This window comes from Rhinolophus sinicus, linkage group LG06 (genome assembly GCF_036562045.2).
Source record: "Rhinolophus sinicus isolate RSC01 linkage group LG06, ASM3656204v1, whole genome shotgun sequence".
Taxonomy (NCBI): Eukaryota; Metazoa; Chordata; class Mammalia; order Chiroptera; family Rhinolophidae; genus Rhinolophus; species Rhinolophus sinicus.
Window position 1 is genome coordinate 75,374,322 of NC_133756.1, and position 21,307 is coordinate 75,395,628.

The 21,307-nt window shown below is 45.2% G+C and overlaps 2 protein-coding genes across 4 annotated transcripts in view; one reads left to right on the forward strand and one right to left on the reverse strand.

Moving 5' to 3' along the window:
- Nucleotides 1-3,629: 3,629 nt before the first annotated feature.
- Nucleotides 3,630-7,601, forward strand: LOC141572164 (tubulin beta-2B chain-like). The gene is made up of 4 exons (XM_074335290.1): nucleotides 3,630-3,787; nucleotides 5,064-5,172; nucleotides 5,518-5,628; nucleotides 6,342-7,601. The coding sequence occupies exons 1-4, from the start codon at nucleotides 3,731-3,733 to the stop codon at nucleotides 7,400-7,402; spliced, it is 1,338 nt and encodes a 445-aa protein (XP_074191391.1). The 5' UTR covers nucleotides 3,630-3,730; the 3' UTR covers nucleotides 7,403-7,601.
- A 398-nt stretch (nucleotides 7,602-7,999) lies between these two features.
- Nucleotides 8,000-21,307, reverse strand: part of BPHL (biphenyl hydrolase like) — a 38,005-nt gene continuing 24,697 nt past the window's right edge. For all 3 annotated transcript variants that reach the window (XM_019752369.2, XM_019752370.2, XM_074335291.1), the window contains 2 exons: nucleotides 18,187-18,310; nucleotides 8,000-8,397 (listed from right to left, as the gene is read on the reverse strand). In XM_019752369.2, the coding sequence (XP_019607928.2) occupies nucleotides 8,310-8,397; nucleotides 18,187-18,310 (212 nt within the window). In that variant the 3' untranslated portion in view covers nucleotides 8,000-8,309. The remainder of the gene's footprint in view (nucleotides 8,398-18,186; nucleotides 18,311-21,307) is intronic.

The window sequence follows — 21,307 nt, forward strand, 5'->3', positions numbered from 1 at the left end:
ATAAAATAAATGTTCTTAGCACAATAAAATATACATGTATACAAGTGTATGTGTATATTATACTCACACACATATATTTTCAATTTTTCAAGGTCCAGATTGACAGTTCTAGTAAAAATAACACAAACTAGACATGAAACATTCCAGAAGGTGGCTGAAAAACATTACTATATATTTACTCCAAATTATTATTGTCTGGTGCAAAAATGTATAAACTTTGGTAGAGCTGACATTTTCAAAGTAAATTAAATTGGGGTTGAGACTGTTTATAGTTTAGGCAGCACTATAAACTGCCTAAAGGAAGTACCTTAAATGCTTTAGCAAAATTCCTCCATCTTCACAAAGTATTTTTATTAAAAGCCTGAAAATGTGTGCTCACAGTCAAAGGAGTGCAGGGCTGTTTTAGATGAGATTCATGTGAAAGAGAAACTGGGGTTCTTCATCCCCTCAGCCTTTTCTGAGAGCACAGTCATGTCGGATGTGAGACTATTCTAGAATAATTGAGACAATTTTATTGCTGGGATGGTTCTTGGGTTTTCATTATTCTGCAGGGGATCCTCAAAATTTCAGGACCCCCAACCAGATCTATTTCAACTAGCTCACATCTGTCATTTTAGAGATGGCATCAATTAACAGCGATTATCACCATAATGCCACATGCTCACAGGGCACTTTCACTAGAACCCTCTCACTGAAGGAAGGAGAGGAGGAAGGGCAGGCAGAGAAAAGGGTAAGATCCTGAGACCTTTTGTAAAAGGCACTGCTGAGACTCCTACGAGAGTCATACCTTCCCTCTCCAGTCTGAATTCTGTCATCATCACCCCAAAGTGCCTTCTGGGTAAGGGTGGCTCAACCATTGTTGGTGACATCAGTTCCAAATCAGGACATGACGTGGCAGGAGAATGTTGGCTCCCTTCCCCATCACTCTGCCCAACAGCGCCACAAGAGAAATGGAGAAAGGGAGAGTAGGGGGACCACCTTTCCCCCAAAGCTCATCAGAAGCCCATCCCAGGGAAGGAGAGATCAGCTGGCCCCATTTCCTCCTGCTATTAGCTGCCTGGATGCAGACAATAGCACTGCTGTGTGACAGCCTGGTGGCTGGAATGCCCACGTGGCGGAGGGAGCAGGAGCTCACAGTCTTGGATGAGTCACTCTAGGTTGGGCAGGCATTATTTAAAAATCTGCTTGTGTGCTTCTCTGATTATATACTAACAGACACCAGGGGCAGGTGTTGGGGGAGGAGCGGGCAAACAAGTAAACAGGCTGGGGTGTGTATTGGGTGGCAGGAGGAGGCAGGCTTGGGAAGAACATTGTTGCCAGTAGTCCACAGAGCAGGGAGTCCTCAGGTGGCTGGGCCGGCTGTAATAAATGCTGTCACTTATTGACGGCATGTACACTAAAGATCCAGTTCACAGACACTGCCTCTTCATGATGTAATAAAAACAGATTTCCATATTTCAGAGATGGTAATAGAAGCTCTGAGAAGTTAGTGACTTAGTTAACAACCCAACCAGGATGCAGCAGAGTGGGCATACTCCATGAGAGTATGTGTATATTATACTCTCGCCCTCCAAAGGTAGGGAAATGCCCACCTGTTAGAGTCCCCATGTCCCCAACAATCCCTTCCAGGTCTCATCCTCTGCTCCTCTTTGGCCCAAAACTCCCACCATGAATGAAACATCAAAGGCTAACAGGCAATTATCTCCAGAATATCTTTGTGGAACTGTGTAATCAGTGAACTTACTTGGAGCAGGGCCATTCTATGGAGAGGTTCCGAAAGAATCCAGCTGACTATGAAGAGCCCAAGATGTGGGAGTTGGTGATAAAGGTGAGGAGCAGGTGGAGGCCCAGGCCTAGGAACCTGGGAACAACACCAGTGGGATGGGCTGTACAGGGGGCCCCAGCTGTGTGGGGAGGTGAGAGAGGAGGAGAAAGTGTAGGAAAACTATCCCATCCTGAGAGGAGGCCCCAGGTGCCTGCTTGTGTGCTGGGGGATCCTAAAGGACCAGCTTCCTAAAGCAGGAGTGATAAAGCCATGATTTTGCCCTTCCACCTCTGATACATGCCCACTATTAACATGACAAATAGGCTTAGTATTTATGATAGCATCACCTTGGGTTTTATGGGGTCTTTTTGCTCCATAAACTTGACCCACTTTCATATAGAGCTTGTCATTTCCTACTCACAAAGCTGGCTGCGGGGTACCTATAATTATCATCATTTTATAGCTGGAGAAACTGGCCCCAGAGAGGAAAAGGAGGATGTGTTGGGAAACAGAGCAGTCCCAGGTGCCTGCTCACCGAGCCCACTGTTAAGATCATCTTGGAGAAGAATTAAGTTTGAGTCGTACCTCACCCCGACTAAGCCTTCAAAACTCACCTGGGCTTGCTCTTTGTACAAGATCTAGGTGCCCGCACTTATTAGCTTTGTGGCCAGTCAACTCTTTCCGCCTCCTTTCCCAGCTGTGAATTGGGACAGTAATAACGTTTGCTCTAGAACAGTGCTGTTCAATAGGTAATTAAAAATTTTGTAGCAGTCTAGAAGACATTAAAAAAGTTAAAACAAGTGAAATTAATTTCAAAAATATATCCAAGATATTATTCTGCTATGTAATCAATTTACAAAATCAGTAATGGAATAATTCACATTTCTTAGTCATCCATGGAATCCTCTGAGTATTTTACACTTAAAGCACATCTCAATTCAGACTACACACATTTCAACTGTTCCATAGTCACACGCGACTGACTGGTGCTGACAGACCTGCACTGCCCAGCTCTATAAGGATGCTGTGAGAATGAGTTGATATAATGTGTGTAAGGCACACTTATTTTGGCTGACGCGTGGCTGTTATATTCACATTCATCCCCCCTCCCTGACACACACGCACGCGGAATTTTCCACATTTAAGTGGCTTTTACGTGGACCCAAGACACAAAACAGATATGAGACAAATCCAGCGCCGAGTCCCTTTTCCTAGCCGCTCCCAAACCGACCATCTTCCTCACATATAGAAGCGAAAAGCCGCCCACCCTGCCATCCTAGCTTTCCCTGAAGACAGCTGCCTGCCCATCAGTTCTCACCGGGGAACCCCCACTCCTCCCCATCTGCCGCCCCACCCGGTGCTCGTACTCGTCTCGAATTCCCATCCGGAATAGAAGGAGAAGGAAGCTGGGAATCCAGGACCCTAACCAGGATGCAGGAAACCTTAGCGAACAGCTGTAGTAGACCCCACTGAAAATTCTGGGCTCCCTACTCCAAAAGGGTGCTCCATGTCTCTCGCCCTCCTCGGGGAGGCGAGGACCCTGTTTGGAAGCAGCGTCTCCCCTGGTCCCTGGACCCAGGTCTCCAGCCCCTTTAAAGGGATCCAGAGTGGACGCGGTAGGGTGGGATGCCACATTCCTGTGCATGGTCGGGCGGCTGGCTTGGGTCGGAGGCCGCGGGATGCCGGGGCTGGACGCCCTCCGCGGTCCCAGCGGGCGCGGCGACCGGCCGGAGCGCCCCCGCACCTCGCACCGCGCCCCGGCTCCCTCTCGCGGTGCCGCAGTCCCGGGCGCACCGCCCCCCTGAGCTCCGCCCACCATTACGTCACCGTGGGCCGGGAGGGTCAGTCAGTATAAAAAGAGGAGCTGATGGGCGGTGACAAGTCTCAGAGCTCCGAAGTGTGCCGGTCCGCGCCGCGCGCACAGTTCCGAGGGCCAGCGCCTCCACCCGCTCTGCAGCCGGCACCATGCGCGAGATCGTGCACATCCAGGCGGGGCAATGCGGCAACCAGATCGGCGCCAAGGTGGGCGCGCCTGGGAAAGGGGCCGGGAGGGGGCGGCGGGCCCCGAGATTGCGGGCCAGGACCGGGGGTAAGGGGTGGCGGCGGTGGCCAGCCCGCTTGGGTGGCGCATTCTTCGCGCGGCAGCCGGGCGGGGCCCAGAAACCCACACAACCTGCCACGATGAGCTCAGCGACGCAGCTGTATATGCCTTTAATCAAGGCCCTTTTAAAGTTCGTAGTGTACCAACCCTTCTGCAGTATGTAGTGGGCATATCTCTGGGTATATTAGCCCATGAAATTTGGATAGAGACTGCGGTCATATTAATACACTGGCCTCACGTGGAAATTAATTTGGATATTTTTGTCTATAGTTTGAATGAAAAAATGCAGTGTCACTGAGGTGACAGATGTTACAGAGACTACTCCTTCCTTGGACTACAAAACAAAGATGTTAGATAATTTCTCGAATAAGAGCACCACCCAGATGTGGTATATAATATAATGCCAGTCTGGCTTCCTGTCTGCCAGGCAGCAGGTGAAAGCTGCAATTGTAACTGGGGCTGCAATTACCGACAGCAGTATGCGAAGCAGGAGCAGGCATGGTACATGGGTGTGGGCCGGCATCCGAACAAGGACATGGTCTCTGTCAGAACAGCCATATTGCCCACCCCAACCTCCCCACCCCCTTCTCTGCTGCAAATTCATAATAGAGTCTGTGCCCTCACCAAGGCTAGCTCCATTCACTGCCCCAGTCGTACTCCCAGGCTTCTGCCTGCCCTTATCCCTCGCCATCCCCTGCTGTGCTCAGTGGCCAGAGGCAAGTGTGGATGTCAGTGGTATAAAACTGCACTGTGTGGAGGGCTAGCTGGGGTTTGTGCCAGAAGACACTGATTCCTAAGGCAGCCACAGGGGGAGATCCACCTGGTCCTCAGTCCCGCCAGGACTCATCCGTCAGCTGGGATGCTGCAGCATCAGCCCTGCCTGGGGGTGACAGCCTCCCTGGCAACCATGGCTTCCCCAGAAGGAGATGTGCTGTGGCCACCCTTCTCTGTCAGTGCCCCTCCCAGCTTTTCAATTGTTGCCATAATATGGCCGCTGCTCTGCAGATTTCCAAGCCCCTCAGCAGCAGCTGCTGGAGGAAGAGAGGCGCACAGCTATCTGGTCTGTCTAGCATTCTTTAACTGTCTGACCACGATGGCCACTCTTCCAAGGACACGAGAAGAAGAAGTGGGCCATCCTTTCTGATATTTAGGATGCTAGGCCATCACGTGGTTTTGTTTCTTTTTTTTAATTTCCAGTTTTGGGAGGTCATCAGTGATGAGCATGGGATCGACCCCACTGGCAGTTACCATGGAGACAGTGATTTGCAGCTGGAGAGAATCAATGTGTACTACAATGAAGCTGCTGGTGATTATTTGCATATGGTTTGCTTTTCAATCAGTCTTGCTTTCCATACTGTGGCAGTTGCAATGTACTAGAGACATGCAAATGACAAATAAATGCTTCTTGCATACATTTTAAATGTCAACTGCTAAAAAATACACTCTATGGTTCCTTAGGACTGCTGCATGTTCGCCATGACTAAGCATGCCCATCAGTTCCTTTTTAAAGCAGAGAAGCTCCCCTATTCTCGTACTCTTGTCTCACGTGCTGGAACTTTCTCTAAAAATTCTGCTGTGAAAGGCACATAGAGTACTATCTAGTCTGCTTCCTTTGCCAACCGCAGGTCTAAGTCCAGCTCTGTTCCCGCAGGAAACAAATACGTACCTCGGGCCATCCTTGTGGATCTGGAACCAGGCACGATGGACTCAGTCAGGTCTGGACCATTCGGCCAGATCTTCAGGCCCGACAACTTCGTGTTCGGTACGTAGTCATGGTCAGTGGCGACTGGCTCAAAGAGTCTTCCTCCTAAACACCGTGGAAACCAGAGTTCTTAGGGCCGAATGCCAAGGTGGACACTGCGTGACCACAGACAGCCCTGAGTCCTGACCTAACTCCACCTTGTCCACGGGCGGTAACTCTAGACAGCTCTAAGAACAGTGTCAGCCTGCAGAGGGCTGCTGTAGCCCTCCTACTACAGAGCCGTCTGTGAAGGGGAAAGAATAAAGAGAAGAAAAAAGCTTCAAATGAGTTCATAGGCAACTGGTAATTTGAGAGGACTGGTGACAACAGGTAACCACTTCAAGAAGCAAAGGCCAAAGGCACAGTTTATGACCAGAAGTGAGACAACTGCTTAGAGCCCGTGTTCTCTTCTGATCTCGCTGTGCCTTTGCCCTTGCCTGTCAGTTGGACCTAATTTAAGTATTTATAGAATGTCTTTGTTCTTAACTAAAAAGCAGTTGGGATTTGTTAAGCCATCTTCTTGTTCAATTAATAATTTCATTTGAACTCAACTTGCTTATTTTATCATGATCGCTTGTGTTTTTGAGGTCACTGATACAGAATATTTATCTGTAGGTGAAAAAAGGTATCTAAAAGAGTAGAAGCTCCAATTCCAAGATTGGTCCAGAGTGAAAATGGCAGAATTTGGAATTCCTTATGCTTTGGTGTATAATATTCTCCTTTCCCTCTGGCAGGCCAGAGCGGGGCGGGGAACAACTGGGCAAAGGGCCACTACACGGAGGGAGCTGAACTGGTAGACTCAGTCCTGGACGTGGTGAGGAAGGAGTCAGAGAGCTGTGACTGTCTGCAGGGCTTCCAGCTGACCCACTCGCTGGGGGGCGGCACGGGGTCAGGGATGGGCACGCTGCTCATCAGCAAGATCCGGGAAGAGTATCCCGACCGCATCATGAACACCTTCAGCGTGATGCCCTCGCCCAAGGTGTCCGACACGGTGGTGGAGCCCTACAACGCCACGCTCTCCGTCCACCAGCTGGTAGAAAACACAGATGAAACGTACTGCATTGACAACGAGGCGCTGTACGACATCTGCTTCCGCACCCTGAAACTGACCACCCCCACGTACGGAGACCTCAACCACCTGGTGTCGGCCACCATGAGCGGGGTCACCACCTGCCTGCGCTTCCCGGGCCAGCTGAACGCCGACCTGCGCAAGCTGGCCGTGAACATGGTGCCCTTCCCGCGCCTGCACTTCTTCATGCCCGGCTTCGCCCCGCTGACCAGCCGGGGCAGCCAGCAGTACCGCGCCCTGACGGTGCCCGAGCTCACCCAGCAGATGTTCGACTCCAAGAACATGATGGCCGCCTGCGACCCCCGCCACGGCCGCTACCTGACGGTGGCCGCCATCTTCCGGGGCCGCATGTCCATGAAGGAGGTGGACGAGCAGATGCTCAACGTGCAGAACAAGAACAGCAGCTACTTCGTGGAGTGGATCCCCAACAACGTGAAGACGGCCGTGTGCGACATCCCGCCGCGCGGCCTGAAGATGTCGGCCACCTTCATCGGCAACAGCACGGCCATCCAGGAGCTGTTCAAACGCATCTCGGAGCAGTTCACGGCCATGTTCCGGCGCAAGGCCTTCCTGCACTGGTACACGGGCGAGGGCATGGACGAGATGGAGTTCACCGAGGCCGAGAGCAACATGAACGACCTGGTGTCCGAGTACCAGCAGTACCAGGACGCCACTGCCGACGAACAGGGGGAGTTCGAGGAGGAGGAGGGCGAGGATGAGGCTTAAGGACTTTTCAAATACATCGTGCATCTGCAGTAAACTTCTGTTGTCCTGAGTCAAGCATGGTCTATTTGTACACTATGGTGCTCAGTGTTGGCCTCTGTCAGAAATTCACACCATTCATGTAATAGTGTGGAACTAACTCCTTTAAACATTACAGTATTGTCTAAGGTATCTATACTAATTAAAAAGCATGTGTTCAAAACCTCTTGTCTCTTTATTCTTCCACTAAATACTTATGGACTCTCTTTCTGGGTTTAGAAATTTTTAATAGAATTTCTAAATGTTTTAATTAATACGCTTTCTGCTGTTTTTGTAAAGAGAGATAAAAAGACATTTTTTTCATCTTCACTGCCCCAAAGTATTAAAGTAAAGGAATCCAGTAAACGTAAGGGAGTAGAGATTTAAGGATAAAGCAAACCTTCCTTTTGCTGTAGTTAGAGCAACCCTGTGAAAATGTAGAATTGAGGACCTTCTACATCTTTAGATCCCTTTAACCAATGTGATAAATACAAATAAAAAGAACAGTGAATGCCTGTGCCTCTCAGATAAAAGTTGTATTATCAATTCAAGGTACCCTGAAACAGTCATGAACACTACAAATGCTTCATCTAAGATTTATTTGCAAATAAAGGAAATCACGATAGGAATTTACTTTTTAAGATAATGGCAGAAATTCACAACTTAATGTTAAAAAATAAGATTTAATTTTCTTAGCTATTAAAGGTTGAGAATGTTTTTAGTATGTCATCGTTCATATTGGATTAGCAGCAGTTATAGGGAGGAGTGGAAAGCCTAGAAGGCAGGTGACCGGAGGTGACACGGGGGTGAATTTCAAAGGCAACAACAAGCCCTACGCTAAAGAATCGCCAGGTCATATAAATCACCAGGTCATATGTTCTCGGAGACATTTTCATTGTAAAAAATCTTCTGCTAATTTGTTGAATTCATTTGCAAAACGTAAATGCAGGTTGTGCTTGCCTTCTGGCATCAGATGCAACCTACAAAGAAAAAACTTATGATTAGCATGCCATTTAAAACCTCTTACCCGCCCTGACATTTCATGAAAATCTAAAGTGAAAACCTGCCACATTTCTTTTCCTGACTATAATTGGGGAGAAAATATAAGGTACATAGTATAGACTTTCCGTGAATATAGACTTGACCGAAAGCCTCCTGGAGTTTACTTGTATGAGTACCCTGGAGGTTGACTTGACAGTAACAGAACACACACACAAATGGTTGTTTAACTGTAAACCTGATTGACAGTGGGGGATATGATTTGATGGTTACCTAAAAAAAAAAAATCCATTTTAACAAGGTTAATTTTAAGAGGTTGGAAAGATGATAAAATACAAACAGTCCAGAATCCATTGATAGGAACAGGTGAGTTTCTTGGGTCATCTATGTCATGGGAAAACCCAAATCAGTTCAGCTACCATCAGCCTGTTCAAGTTGCTAAATCACGGTTATTTTTGGAGGATTGAATAACTAAATACAAGCCACTACACCAGGGCGAATAAGTGTTCCTTAGGACTGTGAGAATGGCAGAAGCCTGCATCAGCAACCCTTTGTTCTGTAGCGATCACTACGTCTTGTGTGGCAAACTTCAGTGTCCTCATAAGGCTTCTTCCTTTCAATAGGGTTTTGGTCAAACATGACTAGTTTGCAATTTCTTTAATAAAGGCAGCCTTCTCTGAATTCTGCATTTTATTTACTGGCTATAAAACTGCAGAAATAAAAGTTTTAAATAAAGCTTCTAGGACATAAGTGCAAGTTTGAGCTGTTTTGTCCACAATGACATTTGGACATTAAAAGGACTATATCGGGGCAAAATGCCAGTTACGGCATTGCCTAATTCTCTGATCTTTCACCACCTGGGGGCGGAGAGCTCTGAGGACCTCAGTGAGCAGTAAGGAGGACTTGTGGGGAAAGGGCACTGGGGGACAGAGCTGTCCTTGGATGGTGTCAGACCTCTTGCAACTCAAGCACATGGGGGTGGGTACTGAGGTAATCAAGATAATCTACTTGAAAGGAGGATATATTATTGGCATCTTTCTGAGGCTCTTGGGAAAGTTAATAATGCCATTTATAGTAACTAGAATATTCCAAATTCAATTTTAATGCTGTTCAGAAAAGAAGGGCATGCTGTACCATCCCCAAAGATGGGATCCCAGTTGCCCTACACAAGGAACAGGGCGGAACAGGGCTTGTGGGATGCTCAAGGCCTGTTTTTTTGTTTGTTTGTTTTTTTAAAGATTTTATTGGGGAAGGGGAACAGGACTTTACTGGGGAACAGTGTGTACTTCCAGGACTTTTTTCCAAGTCAAGTTGTCCTTTCAGTCTTAGTTGTGGAGGGCACAGCTCAGCTCCAGGTCCAGTTGCCTTGCTAGTTGCAGGGGGCACAGCCCACCGTCCCTTGCAGGAGTTGAACCGGCAACCTTGTGGTTGAAAGGACACGCTCCAACCAACTGTGCCATCTGGGAGCTCAGCGGCAGCTCAGCTCAAGGTGCCATATTCAATTTTAGCTGCAGGGGGCGCTGCCCACCATCCCTTGCAGGACTCAAGGAATTGAACTGGCAGCCTTGTGGTTGAGAGCCCACTGGCGCATATGGGAATGGAACCGGCAGCCTTCGGAGCTAGGAGCATGGAGCTCTAACCCCCTGAGCCACCAGGCTGGCCCCAAGGCCTGTTTTTAACACATTGCTTACGGATCACGAGAATCTTCGTTTTTTTCTGAGCCATGAGTTAAGGACGGATAACGAGAATTTCAAAAGATTGGGCAGAGAGCAGTGAGAGGCCAAGACAGGGAGGTGAGAGTGGCGATAGGGCACCAGCTGTGAAAGTGCCTACACAGCGGGCCCCCAAGGAAGACAATCCGGCCAGGCTCTCAGGAGATTTGGCTACACATTATCTGGAGCCCATAGTGGGAAGAGGAAAGAAAAAATATCACACACGGGTGTGTAAAGTGTGCGCATCAAAAAAAGTGAGAAGTGAAACTCGGTACATATGCAATTTTTGCCGTGTCCCACTGCACAAAGGAAGCTGTTTTCTGCAGTATCACACCAGGAGGGATTACTAACATCATAGGTGAGTAAATCCTAAAAAATTCCATAGAAAAATAATAAATGACATAGAAGCATTTACGCTTTAAAGAGAAGAGTGCATTTTAAAGCAGTTTCTTTTAAAAACCTGCCGGAACAGAGGGGTATGAGGGATTTAAACCCCGCTGTACGCAACGTGTTAAGAGACAGAAAGAACAAACTGCCAAGGATGCTGAAAGGTCACAGAAGGGCACATCTAGGCTAAACCGCATGCTCTAATATGCGCTAAGCTGGATTTGGAAGCAGGGACCCCAATCTGTCCATCTTGCAAGGCCTCCTTTGTGGATAGCCACGCTGGATATCACGTGCCCCACCCCATTTCTATGATTGGTTCAGATTCCCAATAAGGAGGGAGAAACACCAGCTGACAATCCCTCGTTTTTAGCCTCAGTGTTGACTGCACTCTTCCTATAGTAATCTCTAGGTCTGAAATAAAAACTAGGCCTCCTTCATTAAAAATATGGGAAACCTGTTCTGAGGCATCTACATTCAGAACTGCACTGAATTATGATGGATGGACAGAAGGATGAGGGTACGAAGAAAATTGCTCTTCTCCTTGATACCTTTTGGGGGTCATTTGAAGGTCACTATACTTAAAGCCTATTGTGTGTTCATCTTTTGGAACAGTACCACACTAGACTATATAGCTGTCAAAGTAATGTAGCAACTCCACAGCTGACCTAGACTCTCAGCCAAGTAACAAGGATCTAATCGCATGCCCCATGGAGAGTGGTTTTCAAACAATCACATTTCCCAGGAACATTAGTAGGAACCGCCCCCCAATGCCAAACACATGGTTCAACTGGAAGTGAAGGCGCCTCCGAGAGGGTAAACGAAAGTTCCTATTTGCCAGGGCAGGCTCCTCTTTGCATCTGGCACCTTTAGAAAAAGGGATGTGATTCTAGATCTTTTGAGAAATTAAAAAGTCTGACCTCACAGTATAAATTCAGTGGTCACTTAACTTGTGTTTGATAGAGTCCTTCTGGGATCTCACTGTCTATGGGCAAGGTAGCGAAGGAGAAATTATGTTATGTTCCTTTCCTCAGTCTAACCTCCAGCTTTTCAAATAAGCTCTGAGAGCCACAGAAAGGAGCAAGGCCCTAAGCAATGTGCTGTAGCATTTTTCCTCCTCTTTGGATGTGACAGAACTCTAAATTATTTTATTTACAAACCCATGAAGTTGCTGGTAAATCTGTGAGCATTTCTGTTTTAATTGAAAACCAAAGTAGGCTGCTGGTTCTTTGTACCAGCATCTCTTCCATTATGCAAAATGGACAGCAATGTGGCTAATAGGGACATTGTCACTTTCAGGCAGTCCTTTCAAGGCCATCCAAACCTGGTTGCCAATAATAGCCCCTTTTAATTTTTTTAATTCTTTATCCTCTGCGCCTTCTAGAAAGCCCCATCTAAGAGAAAGGTAATGATGGGTGGGTCACAATCTCCTTCCAGTAGTGGTGATGTTGGGGGGCGGGCAGGACACAATGGACAGGCTCCCGTCAATCAGCCCAAGAGCTGATGAGGCATTTGGAAACCAGGGCGGGGCAGACCTCTTATGGAGAAGTTCCTTTTCTCAAGTAGAAGCTTGTCTTAAGCATTAGGAAGAAACAAAACTGCCTCAGAGGCTGCTTTTTCCATAATGCTACAGCTTGGAGTGTACTCCTTGGCTGTCAGGATCTGCTGGATCCTTGCTTCCAAGTGGGGTGTGGAGAAGAGAATCTTGCCAAATCTGCTGGGACCTAGTGGAGGCCTTTGGACTGGACTGGAAGCTTTCTTCTGGTCACAGCAGAATATAATTGCAAGTGATATCACAGGGTTAAGGCATGGGCTTCACGGAATCAAGCATGTCCAATGTAACCAGTGTGGGATCTGTCTGTTATACCACCTCCCTAAGCTACAGTTGCTCATCTGGAAAATGGGGACAGTGATAGTATGTACCCCACAGGATGGTTCTGGAGATGAAATGAGATAATGCATGTTAAGGCACATAGCACAGGGTCACTGGGAACACAGTTAACAGTTAATAAACATTTGCTATTATTTTATTATTCTATTTATATTGCACTTTACAATGTACAAAGTCCTACGAAGGTTCTAATTATGTACAGCATATTAATGAAATTCTGATTGAGAGCACAATTTATTTACATTTAGTGGCTAACTCAATCAACTCCAATTGGAAGATTCTTACCTCAAGAGAGATTTTACAGAAGGTCATGGATAAGATTTGTCTAAAAAAGGATGCACCGCCACTCTCTCTGAAATACAAAGGACTCAGCTTTGTGAGGACTAGGTTAATCCTGTAACCCGGCCAGAGTGAGTCTTGAACTGACTGCTCTCCCTGTAGCTGCAGCAGCAAGCCGGTAGAGGGGAGGAATTAGCAGCAGTACCTGGGCAGACGAGGAGGTGGAGAGGCAGGGTATACCCCCAAGGCTGGAGGTGGTCTAGAAGTGGAAACTGAGGCAGCCATCCAATTTTCAGTGTCTACCTACCCCCAGAAACCTGGCTCACTTTACTACAGAGCTGGAAACGAACCTTTGCTCACAGCATGAAATCTATCTTACCTAGGCCACTTCACTTCAGTCCTGCTCGTGGTGTGGCTCCTGCTGGCCTGCCTTGGAGGCTGGGGCTCTTACCACAGGTGGCTAGACCCGAAGAGCCCAGAAGCTACAGAGACCTTTCCTCCCTTCTGTGATTCAGACAGAGGACCCATCTAGTCCACTACCTGGGTAGCCCAGGCCGCCTGCTGGCACACCTTCCCATGAGGCCACGACCTCTGTGCAGAGTAGCACATGCCTGTCACCCCCCATTATGACGGTTGGTTTAATGTGTCAACTTGACTAGGCCACAGGTGCCCAGATATTTGGTCAAACATTACTCTGGGTATTTCTGTGAGGGTGATTTGGGTTGAGATTGACATTTGAATCAGTAGGCTTGAGTAAAGCAGATTGCCCTCTCCAGTGTGGGTGGGCTGCATCCAATCAGTTGAGGGCCTGAACAGAACTAAAAAGCTGACCCTCCCCTGAGGGAATCAGTAAGACAGAACTCCTCCTGCCTGACTGCCTTTGAACTGGGATATCAGCTGTTTGATGCCCTCAGACTCAAACTGAAACATCAGCTCCTCCTGGTTCTCAGGAAGACGCAGGAACTACACTGTCATCTCTCCTGGTCCTCCAGCTTCCTGACTCGGCTCCAGCTTGCTGACTGAGAACTTGGACTTCTCAGCCTCTACAACCACACGAGCCAATTCCTTACTCCTTATAGAAAGCAACCCCTGCCCTCCCTCCACCACCAGCCGTGTGTGTGTGTGTGTGTGTGTGTGTCCTATTGGTTGCTCTTCTGGAGAACCCTGACTAATACACCCATACGCCTATACTAATATTGGTGCTGAACACTGGGACCCAGGGCAGCTTGCCTCCAATCTACTATAGCTGTACCCTGGCTATGTCCTGGGAGCCCTCATCACCTGCACCCAGTCTGGCATTCCATCCACAAAAGTGGCAGCTACTGTGTACTGAGCTCTTACTAAGTCTTAAATATACAAATACTCATTTCTCAAAAATTACTTTGAGATAATAACTATTATTACTCCCACTTTACACACAAGAAAGCAGAGGTACAGAAATATATGGACACTGCTGCAGGACATAGTGAGGGACAGAGCCAGCAGTCAAACTTCTGTCCAAGTCCCGCCGGTGCCCACCACATTACGAGTGCCGCCAGCATCCCAAAATACCAACTCTGCCCTCCAGACAAAAGTCCCCTGTAGTTGACACTGGTCCCAGGTGCCACTCTGCACCCATGGAATTTGCCCCTTGTTCTTTCCTGCCTGGTCTGGCTCTTTGGCCTCAGCCCCAGAACATGCACTTGGACTCCACACTGTACTTTCTGAGCCTGAGTCACCAGTCAGTGACCCCTGGCCACCCACAGATGCTACGCCCTGTGTGCTTCCCTTCCTCTCACATTCTGTCTTCTAACACATACTAGGCTGCATCTTGGGGTAGGTGTTGACATGATCGATGGAAGGAAAATTAATCACATTCTAACAGCTATAAAAAGGTATAAATAAGGAGCCATGTGGCCTCAGATAGATGAGTAACTGGAGGAGGAGAAGGCAGAGACATTTGACTTGCAACCTGGAGGATGAGTACACTTGGCCAGGCAATGAAGTGGGTGACCGGTAGAAAAGAATTCCAGGCAAGGTGCTGGTCATTTGCAGCTGGGTCTGAAATCCACATCTTGACCTCTGCTGGGCCTCTAATTCCTGAGATCTGAGCATCTCCTCAGAGACATACCATTATGGGCTGAACTGCACCCCCCAAAAAAAAAAAATTTATATGTTTAAGTCCTAACCCCCAGTACCTCAGAGGGTGACCTTATTTGTATATAAGTTTTCAAAGGGGTGATTAAGTTAAAATGAGGCCCTTAGGGTGGGCCCTAATGCAATATGACTGGTGTCCTTATGAGAAGAGGAGGTTAGGACACACACACACACTAAGAGGAAAGACCATGTGAGGACTCAGGGAGAAGGTGGCCCTCCACAAGCCAAGGAGAGAGGCCTCAGAAGAAACCAACCCTGCTGACACCTTGATCTCTGACTTCTAGCCTCCAGAACTGTGAGAAAATAAAGTTCTATTATTTAAGCCGCCCAGTCTGTGGTGTTTGTTATAGCAGCCCTAGCAGACTAACACACATAGTTAAGGACACATATGGCCCAACAAGCTGTGTCGTCATATCCTCTTCTGAGATGGCTGAGCCCCACTGCCTCCCAGGGCTCATCCACCCCAACCCCAAAAAGTCTGCTGGGTGCCAACCTCTGCTCAATGCAGATTCTCTGAAAATGAGCTGGAGATGGCCTCATGGGTGATGCATGTCTGGTAACAGGAGACACCCAACCAGAGGCTGGCTGGCTAGATAGGTGTTGAGTGACATCAGTGCTTTTCAGTCTAAGAGGGAGGGCTGGACCCGCAAGAGACGCACAGGGGCTGGGTCAGGACAAGGAGAAGCAAAGGGGCAGGATATGCTCCCCATCACTGTTATAATCAGAGCAGCTCTTATTTTGTTTTATAGATATGTTTTATAGACTTCTGCATAAGAGTTTGTTAGGAGGAAGGGTTCAACTGCTTAAAAACAAATTGTAAAACCAGTGAACTTGAATGATCTCTAAAGCCTCTTTGCTTCTAAGAGATTCTGTCATTCTTCTCCCACAAAGAAAGAAAAGAGAGAGACAAATTTGCAAGAGCAGGAAGCATGCCTGCTACACAACCCCACCTTTCAATAATCTCCTTCTGAGCAGAGAAAGGCATTGGTTTCATACACGAGATCTATTTGTTGGTAAAATCTTTGAAGGGATAGGCTATGTCTTTAGTTATAAATGTACTTGGCAAGGTAATGAAACACCAAGTTCATTGGCGCTTGCTTCCCTGTTGTCAAGTGGTGTGGTGTACAGAATCACAGTATGACTTTGATGCTCAAGGAATCCACCTTCCTTTTGTGGGGTCCAAAATAAACCATCCCATTCCAGGTAAGTTCATGCCCAACATAAAGGGCTGTTTTAGCAAAGGAACGTAGTAGGTGTAAAGTGCAAGCCACTTTAGACAATCATTGCTAGCAACACTTTACCTTCAACTGATTTGTTCCAAAGAATACTTCTCTAAGAAAATGACCTTCCGCAAAATATTCTACTGAAACAATTAACATCAGAACAGTAAGGGAATATTTTTCTCCCATATTGACGTATTCTGTTGCTAGGAGATGGGTTTGGAAAAGAAGTCCTACATTCAACTTTCTTGCAGACTGACTTTTATTGAACCTGGCTCTCCAAGCGAACCCATGCATTTACTACGAGAGTCAATGTGCAAACACCTGTCATTTCTGAAGCTAGGAAACAATTAACCAGATCAGCAAGTATATAATCCAGGTATCTTACCATCATGTTAAAATAAGAGTATGTTTGTCAGAGGCAGCTGTGCTGTGGGGGAAAGCATGCTATTAGGAGAAAAATAATCTAGAAAAAACAATCTAGGATTTGTCATTTATTAGCTACGCAACCTTGGATGATTACTTAGTGTCTTTCATCCTTGATTTTCTCATCTGTAAAATGAGGACAATATATTTTTCATAAGTTAGTTGTGAAGTATAATTAGATACTGTATGTAAAATGTATTTTAAAATATAAAATTCTATATGGATATAGAAATTATACAGGTTTACAGTAATTATAGTTCATTGTCGAATAAGAAGCAGGGCCCCTACATTTAAAACTTCTCTGAAAAATGTGTTTGTTAAAATATATTATGGAATAGTAATAGCATGATTAGAGAGTAGTGGAACTGTTTTGGAGTCTGCTGTTTTCACTGCTGCATGAGGGAGCCCTCAGGACAGGGACAAGCACTCGCCACCTGGGCAGTGCTGGCCCACAGCAAGCATCAGAAACTGAGTCATGGAGGGAAAGGAGGAAAGAATAAGGGTGGGAGGGAGCAAGGAAGAAGGGAGAGAGCAGGTGAAGGAGGAAGGGTTTTCTTAGGCCACTAATAAAGCCAATTTCAGAAGAATTCCACAGAATTTCTGAGATGCCCTGGGTAATGACAGTAGCTCTGGAATTAATATATAGTCTCTGAACATGTCAAGGCTCACTTGGATGTTTATTTTCCAGTATGTTCGTTTAAAAAAAATAAATTAGGTCACTATCTGCTGGTCACACCTCATTTTCTCCTTCAGGATATGCATCCATTAATGGCATATGAAAGAAATACTGAATTTATTTAACTTTGAATTTTCATTTTGATATATAGCTGGCTACATATTTTGGCTGGCAAAAGCTGGCTCCTGTGTTAGCCAAAGAATTTAAAATATCAATTTCTATTCACTCCATACAAAAATGCACGGGACTGAAGAACAACATTTCTGCTGACATGTCTTACAATGTTCTCTGACATCCAAAGCTGCTTAGCAGAAACAAAAACACAGAGAACAAGAAACATGTATCTATTTAATCAAGTGAGCCACCAACACGGCTTGATGCATGTTGGTATTTTGTGATTCTGAATAGCAGGTTTCTCATCTGGTGTGTACATATTTAAGGCTGAAATAACACAAAAAGTTTACAATGTAATTTTAAGTGGGAAAAAGGCAGGAGTCAGAGTTGAATATAGAACATGATTATTTCTACGTTTAAAAATACTGGAAAAAGAAACACAAAAATGCTAATAGCGAGAGAATTTAAATGGGTGGCAAGCAAAAGGCGATTTGTTTTCGTCTTTTGATTTTACAAATTTCCTTTATTGGTAGGTAGTGCTTTTATAATGATAAACTAATCAGAAAATTCCCAAATTACATAAAATTGTTTTAGTTAACAATTGTTTAAGTCCTATCAATAGATCTAAACTGGCAGGAATGTTACAGAACAGAGAACACTCGTATTACCACACTGCCTCCACAGCAACAAGTCACTTATCTGAGAATTCCTTTCCTTTTCATTACTGGTTACCCACAAATTAGGGCTACTTGTGCTCCGTATTGCCATGGCACCCTAAATACAGTGGTACTACTACTTATTGACATTGGCAAAAGGGAGGCGGGGGTATACCCTAAAAACCCCAACCTTCATGTTTCTTTTCCTTACTATAGCTTCTCCCATTTCCTTCCGAAGCCTCGGAAACATAGCACTGAGGCGGAGACTGGACTTACCGGGACCCTTTCACGTGCTTATGGATGAAGTCGGCATGAAAACGGGGGACCATAGGATCCTTTGCACCATGTACAATTAAGGTGGGGCACTGAACCAAGGGCAGCAAGTGCCGACAGATATTACCTGAAAGACAAGTGCAGGGAGAGTCGCCTTTAATGCCAGCATTCCACAAGGAAAGAGAGCTCAGGTAAGTTCTGCTTCTCTTTGGACTCAGTGTCCCCATCTGGAAAGTGGTTTGGATTAGATGGGGTCTGAGGTGCCTTCCCGCTCTAACATTCTTTGGGTTGCCTTTTCTGTGTCTTCCCTGTTTTGTTTTGTTTTGTTTTTGTTGTTGTTTGTTTGTTCTTTTAAAGATCTACTAGTGAACAAGCAATTTTGCCTGATTTAAATTCATAATTCGTGTAAAACATTAAGAAAAACACTGCCCCACCCCCAATTCTTTATAGTACATAGATGAAAAATGATGTTTGCAAAATGATGGTAGATGCTTGGCATCTGCCAAGTTTTTCCTGTGAAATAATGTCTTAAGCGGTCCTTGGGGTCCCAGCTAGCCCTCACAGCGCATATACCTCACAATGAAATTACAATTTACACGTGGTAAACAAGCTTCTCTTCGTCCCTCCTGCCTCCATGACACTCCTGACTGATACTTCTGAGAGATTCTAAGATCCTCACCCCCATCTGTAGCAACATTTCTAAGGCAAATAAGGTACAGCCTGGGTTCCAGTCCTGTCCTGCATCTCCTGCCTGTGAAGTCTTGGCGGTTCCTTAGGCATTTGGAGCTTCATTCAAACAGGGATTAACCATAGTCCACTGGGGTGGTCACAGGCTAAAAAGAGATGCCATAAGTCAGGTTCCTGGCACCCAGCAGGTTCTCCATAAAGCCAGCTCCTTCTTCCTCCTCCCTTCCTCTGCCTGTGTCAAGAAGAAAACCTGTAGTTCTGAGAAAGCTGGGAGCCACCAGGGGGTGGGTTTAGGCACCTGGCCTCTCCCCTCCTCTTCAGTTGCAGGCTAAATGAGAAGGTGACAGGCTGACCAGGGAAATACTTCTCTAGGTCTCTGGAACTTCCCTCTCCTACCCCGGGGATGAGCTGTACCTGCCAATTGTACACTCAGGTGATTGAAGCTAGTATTACTGAGCACTCACTGATGCAAACTGTTGAATACTCGTGGGACACTTATAGTAGTTACATGTTTTAAGTCATTTAGTATGCACCATTATTTGTAAATCAAGTACTTTTATGAAGCACTTACTCTGTTCTTGGTGTTGTAGAAAAGCTGGACATGTATAACCTCATTTAATTCTCATAACACCTTTATGAGGTACTTATTATATCTCCAGTTCTCAGACAGGAAATTGCACCTTAGAGAAGCTAAATCTGCCTGAATCCATTCTAACAACAAGCCAAGTAGCAAAGCCAGAACTGACACCCAGGCCTGTCTGACTAATTGCAAATCTGTGCAATTAATCCCTATGCTAATCTGAATATCCATAAGCTTGAGTGCACGACCATGGAAAGGGCTCCTGTCAACTCAATTAGCACAGAAGGGAGATTAGTAGGTTACTAACAATCGTGCTTTAAGATGATTCATACATTGTTAGATCCTCTATATTATGACTTTTTTTCACTCCCTTTCTTTTTTTAAAAAAATAGATTTTATTTTTTAGAGTTTTAGGTTTTCAGAAAAATTCAGTGGAAGGTACAGAGATTTCCCATATGTGGCCTCCCCCACTACCAATACCCCCCACCACAGTGGGACATTTTTACAATGGCTGAACCTCCACTGACACGTTATCATCCAAAGTCCACAATTTATCTGGAAGATGTTTAAACTGTTTCATGGTCTTGTACATTCTATGGGTTTGGACAAATGTATAACGGCATGTATCCAGCATGGTATCACACAGAACATTTTCACTGCCCTAAAATTCCTCGGTGTGGCTGTTCTGATATGGTGTTTCCCCGAAAATAAGACCCAGCCAGACCATCAACTCTAATGCATCTTTCGGAGCAAAAATTAATATAAAATATATTAAAATTAATAATTATATATAATATATAAATATATAATTATATAATATAAAAATATAAAAATTAATATAAAATATATTAAAATAAGACAGGGTCTATAATATAATATAATATAATATAATATAATATAATATAATATAATATAATATAATACCATGTCTTATATTAATTTTTGCTCCAAAAGATGCATTAGAGCTAATGGTCCAGCTAGGTCTTATTTTCGGGGAAACACGGTAGGTGAATAGTGGGATCTTGTTTGGCCCATTTTTCAATCCGGTTGTTTGTTTTCTTATTGTCAATATTAAGACTTCTTTGTATATTTGGATAACAGTCCTTTATAAAATAGGTCTTTTGCAAATATTTTCTCCCAGTCTATGGCTTGTCTTTTCATTCTCTCGTCAGTGTCTTTTGCAGAGCAGAAGTTTTAAATTTATCAAACACAGGACATCTTTTTGAACTGCTGATTCAATTCTGCTTCTACTTCTCACTCCTCTCTTCAAGAAAACAAAAGTTTACATTTGACAAAGTTGCCTTCTTTAATAGAGAACTGTCTCAGACATTGTTTTATAACATTTTGTTTTGGTTTAAGAGCTGAAAGAAACATTTCAAGGACCTGTTTCTATGAGTGGATACTGCATTTGAATAGGATATATTTGCTGTTTTACATTTAAACCAAGAAAGTAACATTTCCAAATGTCCTTTTCATTGTGAAAGTTTTGACAGATGACTCATGCTGGAAATAATTACTTAAGAGATCAGACTGGTCCTTCAATCACAATGGTTTTGTAACTGAATGTGCTCCAAGATTAGACTCTAGCTACTCTCTATTCTTTCAGCAATTAAAGAAAAATGAGAGCTTACAAATATAAATATCTATATAAAATAGACTTCAATTCAGAAGTTTTCTTACCAATGTCAACTATTACTCAAATTGGAAATCATGTTAATTTTTTTCAGATAAAGACAGAGAGCTATCTTTCAGGGCTAAAGTCATATAACTTAGTTCTAAAGATGGGAAAAGAACTGAACATTCTCTTCTTTATATTGATTCATGACAGAAAGCCCTTCCTTCTTTGTCGTAGGGTAA

Coding starts and splice junctions, on each gene's coding strand:
- LOC141572164 (XM_074335290.1), top strand. CDS start 3,731: ATGCGCGAGATCGTGCACATCCAGGCGGGGCAATGCGGCAACCAGATC. Junction 3,788..5,063: donor GCAACCAGATCGGCGCCAAG/GTGGGCGCGCCT, acceptor TTTAATTTCCAG/TTTTGGGAGGTCATCAGTGA. Junction 5,629..6,341: donor GCCCGACAACTTCGTGTTCG/GTACGTAGTCAT, acceptor TCCCTCTGGCAG/GCCAGAGCGGGGCGGGGAAC.